We start from the raw sequence: 4,850 nt of genomic DNA on the forward strand, positions 1-4,850 counted from the left end.
GCTGCCCACACCCTCCCAGGTCGACATCGACCTGTCCACCACCACCCTCTGGGTGCGCCCCTGGAGCCAGTTTGCCACCCATGTGACCGTGCATTCATCAATGCCGCAGTCCCTCAGCTTGCCCACCAGAATTGGGTGGGACACTGTGTCAACGGCCTTCTGGAAGTCCAAGAAGATGACATCGACTTCCTCCTTCATATCTAAGTTCTTTGTTACTTGGTCATAGAAAGAGACCAGGTTAGTCAGGCAGGATCGGCCTTGCACGAACCCATGCTAGTTACCCCTCAACATCACTTCCCCTGCAGGACTCTCACAAGAGTGGCCCTTAATAATTTTTTCAAAGACCTTCCCCAGGATAGAAGTGAGGCTGACTGGCCTGTAGTTGCCAGGCTCTTCCTTCCTCCCCTTTTTGAAAATAGGGACCACATTGGCCCTTTCCCAGTCCTCAGGGACTTTACCCGAGCACCAGGAGTCCTCAAACAGCTGTGCCAATGGCTCCGCGATGACACCATCCTGTAGTAATACAAGTTAACTTTAACGCTGAATGAAACAGCTCAATGGCAATAAAGTCCGCAGAAGGTCCCATTTCTTCTCCCTTCAACTCCAAACTTTTCAAACGTACCACCTTGTAACCTCTCCCCTGTATCATACAACTAGTGGAACTGTCCATTTGGTCTAAGATGATGTTGAGGAGACTATATGAAATGCAGCATGTAATTTTACATCATTCTCAAACTGCATTTAATTAGGATGAAGAGTCATGTTACAAATGTGATATAAAAATATTTTGGTCACAATATTACACCAGACACCACAGAGGTGGTATTCATTTTTCTCTACTGGTACAAAGCACAGCTTTCATACTATAGCTGTATTTACACACAAAGCACTTTGCTGGTGCAGTTTAACAGTACTTTCATACTATTAAAGTGTTTTTAGTGCAGAGGTGGCCTTGCAGAAAGTCTATAACAAAGCAAGGATCTGAATCTGGGTCTCTCAGGCTCTACACCATCCTCCCCTCTCTTTCCAAGGATGTCTTGGAAAATATCAATGCCCATCTCACATTCCTATGTCCTCTAGCCACTCATGATGGGTTGAGTTTGGAAACTTCTTTTTGTCATTTTGCAGGCTTTGTCTGTAACAGTGTTATCAAACTGAATTTTGAAAGGCTGCATATTTCTATCACTGCCTGGGTTATCACATGCTTTCTGGCACTGGAATGCTGCATTAAAGCTCGATTAAAATAGCACAAATACTGAATTACTAAAGCAATCAAGGTGTTTCTTTTCTTGTCTAAAACACCACTAGTATGGAAGCGTTGATTATTCAACATCAGTTGCGGTGGACAGGGCATTGTGTGTGCATGTCTGATGTACATATACAGGTTTCCCTCGATTTTATGCTGTACATGCATTCCTGGAGACCGGCACATAAAATGAACCCACTTTACAATGTAATAAATAGGGATAGGTTCCCAAGGCAGTGAGGGAGGGAGGGAATGAGCCTGGGACTAGGGAAGGGGTTAGGGAGGGGGACCTCTCCTGGGGCTGCACAAGGCAGAGGGAACAGAGCAGCATTCACACCAACCCCGGCTGCAGCAGCCCCAGGAGTGGCCAGAGCCAGCTGCCTGCAGCCACTGGGCTGCACCGTGCTCCACCTGTCCCCACTCACCTTTGCTCCTGGGCTGCGCTGTACCTGGTGCAGGCAGCTGGTGTTGGCTGCTCCTGGTTCCGCTGCAGCCAGGGCTGGGGTAAGTGCTGTGCCCCGTGCCACCTGGGGCTCCGCTCGTCTGTACTCACCCCAACCCAGGCTAAAATTCTTTGTCCTGGGCTAAACTGGTCTGTTTTTAGCCTATGGGTCCAGTCCTGAACTCATGATGATGTAACTATTCATTTTACTGCTGATACTGCCAGTTTACATCAGTAACTGATCCTGGAAGAAGGCCAAAGCCCCAAGAATGCTACAGTACCTCAAGTTACTGAATCTCTCTTCAGTACAAATACTGACAAGAAATTTAAAGAAAGAAACAAACTTTCTCTATTTCCTACCCTCAACATTATGCAGTTTTTGGTGTTATTCAATTATAATTTAAAGCGAGGCTAGGAGGCTGAACAATTTTGGGAGGAAGAAGGGACCAAATAAACATAGACTGGTTCTGAATGCAGTGCCAGGAAGGACCAATCTATATAACTTCCAAAAAAGAGGAATGTTCACTGTAATAGTGACACAACTGGAATGGTTACTAATGGACCTATTGTGCAATCATGGTGTAACTCCACTTACATGAATACTGGTTAACTACTTAATACAATGTCAGCCCTCATGTGTTTCCTACTGCTTACACTGTAACAAACTCCAGTGATCTATGGCCATGTGTAGACAAAATGAGGGGTGTGAGGCCCACGACACTTTTAAGCAGCTAAATGTTTTTGTATCGCTTTAATGATGTTGGTGTTTGAATGCCTTGGCAGGATATTGCATATTAATTCCAGCCACTGAAGGAAATTTGGCAGCATAACACACCTTAAATGACTTGGGGCTCAGCAAACTAAAACTCTGAGGAGGAGGAGTTTTAGTTTGCTGCTCCTACAGCTGCAGAACGAAGCACTGGGCTCCATGCAGCCCAGGAAGGCAGGCTCTGCCCAAGAAAAGTGGTGAGCCTGATTTTTTTCTCCACTCCCTTGGAGCCTGCCTGAGCTGCACAGGGGCCCGGTGCTTCCCTTCACGGCTGCACTGCCCCCCAGGACCGCCCAAGCTGGGTGCCTGCAGGCGAGTGCCACCTGGTTGGGGGGGTCACTGCTGCCACAGAGGGAAGCACCAGCCCCCCAGCAGCACAGGGACCACTCCACCGGCTGGCAGCTTGCCCTCACCTCCCTGCCACTGGAGAGGCATGTAAGTCAGGTGTGTGCATGACACAGAGGTTTATTCAGCCTTAAATTGAAGCAGTGTTTTTAAAAACTCACTGCTTCAATTTAGGGCCCCCGTTTCATCTACACACGCCCTATATGTCAAGTGAAACATTGCTTAAATGGATAGAAACTCTTCAGTCTTGCTCTCCACACTGTAAAGTTACTGTACCATTTAGCTGCATATTTGATGTAACTGACTAGGAGTGATCAATCTGAAGGCTTCTCTGGAGTCTTGAATTGTCCTGGTCTTTCCAATTTCAAGGATGACATTAGTGGCATACGGTACTCTAAAAATAAGATACAGAACGCCTTACCAAAGCATGAAAAGCTTAAGGTGGGCTGTTCTAGTACTGGTGCTGAGCACTGCTTACACTAAGTTAGGTGAAGTACATAGCTTTTTTCTGTCAAGACTGCATTCTCTTGAAATTCGCCAGCACAAAGTTTTAGCCCCATTAGTTACTGCATAAGATACTCTAATTTATGAATCTTAAAAAAAAATCTAGCTAATGCCAATAAGAAGAATTTGCTGATCTTTACATAGGGTTTCCCCTAAACTATTTACCTTACCCCAAACAGTGTCCATGGAAAACTCATGTCTTCAGTAACAAAATACCCACTTTGTTCAGACCCTCCAGTGTAAATCTAAGAAAAAATGAGAATTCTCTCTCGCTGCAGCGAGTCTGTTGTTATAGGCAGCAGTGGTCACCTTAATGTGGGGTTGGTCCATGGGGAACTTAGTGCAGTAATAAACGAGAGACACCGCAGATGCTTTCAGGCTTGCATTTCTCATGAGTTAGTTACATATTAAGATGTAAAAGGCACTTTCAGCACTGTACACTGTTACTCTAGTATAACATGGAAATGAACAAGAATGGCATTTAAAAAAAAATGACCCTTGACCCACAGGAATGTCTCATAAGAAAGGAGCCAAGGGCACTTTTACAGGTGCTCTGGGCCTGCGCTGGGGCAGCGCTTTAATTAGAGTGACTTCGAGAGGTGCTTTAATTAAAATGCTACTGCATCTCCTAGATCAGCATCCCCACACTTAAAAATGGTGAATTTTTTAATCCAGAGATGCTGATGCATAAGACACTGGAGGCTGCTGGAGCATCGCAATTGCTACACTCCAGCAGACTCAAATAATCAAGCTTGTTCCAACGTGCTAGAATTCCAGTGCACTGGAGCAGCCTCTGTGCTTGTGTATAGGCACCCCCAAGAGCTGCCCATAAAACCATTTGAGGTTTATTTACCACCCAACTCTTAACTTACCTCATGAATTTCTGCATGGTATGGTGCTGGATCCCAGACAATTAAAATCCCAGTATTGTATAAGCTTTCTGTAAGGAAGTTGTGCTCCTCAACAGTCACAAGCTTGAAGAACAAAAGGAAAGATGATCAGTATGTGTTTTACTCTGTTAGAAGCATGTACAAAAATCAAACACCAAAAGTAATCGCTGAACATAGCTATAGGGTACAAATTGCTTCTCACCTTAAAAAAAAAGGTCTCCTTTTCTACCTGTTTTCATTACCTACTCCCTAATAATGTTATACATACACAGCATCAAAAGGAACAGTGCAGATAGGCTGGTCAGATCACATTTTGTCAGAAAGGTCTTTGGGATGACAAGTTGTAATGGTCCACAACAGCAGCATGTTGAATACCACAGTATCGCTGTCAGTGTTGTTTTCCCCAGAACAGCCTTTACAGCCAAAATTCTAATATTAAAAAAGCTTAAGTCTGTCTGTCTGTCTGTCCGTAATGCTTTATTCGTACTCTGATTGGCTGACAGAAACAGCCAGAGTGCTCCAAGCGTGGGGGAGCACTGCCATGATTCCAAAGCTGCGCCGACGACCGGAGAGAGGGTGGGGAAGCCGAGGCTAGCAGCGCTGGCCTCAGCTCCTCCACCCCGCTCCCAGCAAGAGGTAGAACAGTGGCAGCAC

At 45.5% G+C, this 4,850-nt stretch overlaps 1 protein-coding gene across 3 annotated transcripts in view; it reads right to left on the minus strand.

Moving 5' to 3' along the window:
* LOC109288223 (beta-galactoside alpha-2,6-sialyltransferase 1-like) overlaps window positions 1-4,850 on the minus strand; it is a 148,327-nt gene that overhangs the window by 9,872 nt on the left and 133,605 nt on the right. For all 3 annotated transcript variants that reach the window (XM_019503682.1, XM_019503685.1, XM_019503684.1), the window contains exon 4: window positions 4,179-4,280. In XM_019503682.1, coding sequence (XP_019359227.1) covers window positions 4,179-4,280 — 102 coding nt within the window. The remainder of the gene's footprint in view (window positions 1-4,178; window positions 4,281-4,850) is intronic.

The sequence above is a fragment of the Gavialis gangeticus genome, unplaced genomic scaffold (assembly GCF_001723915.1).
Source record: "Gavialis gangeticus isolate Ggan-Ray unplaced genomic scaffold, GavGan_comp1, whole genome shotgun sequence".
Lineage (NCBI taxonomy): Eukaryota > Metazoa > Chordata > Crocodylia > Gavialidae > Gavialis > Gavialis gangeticus.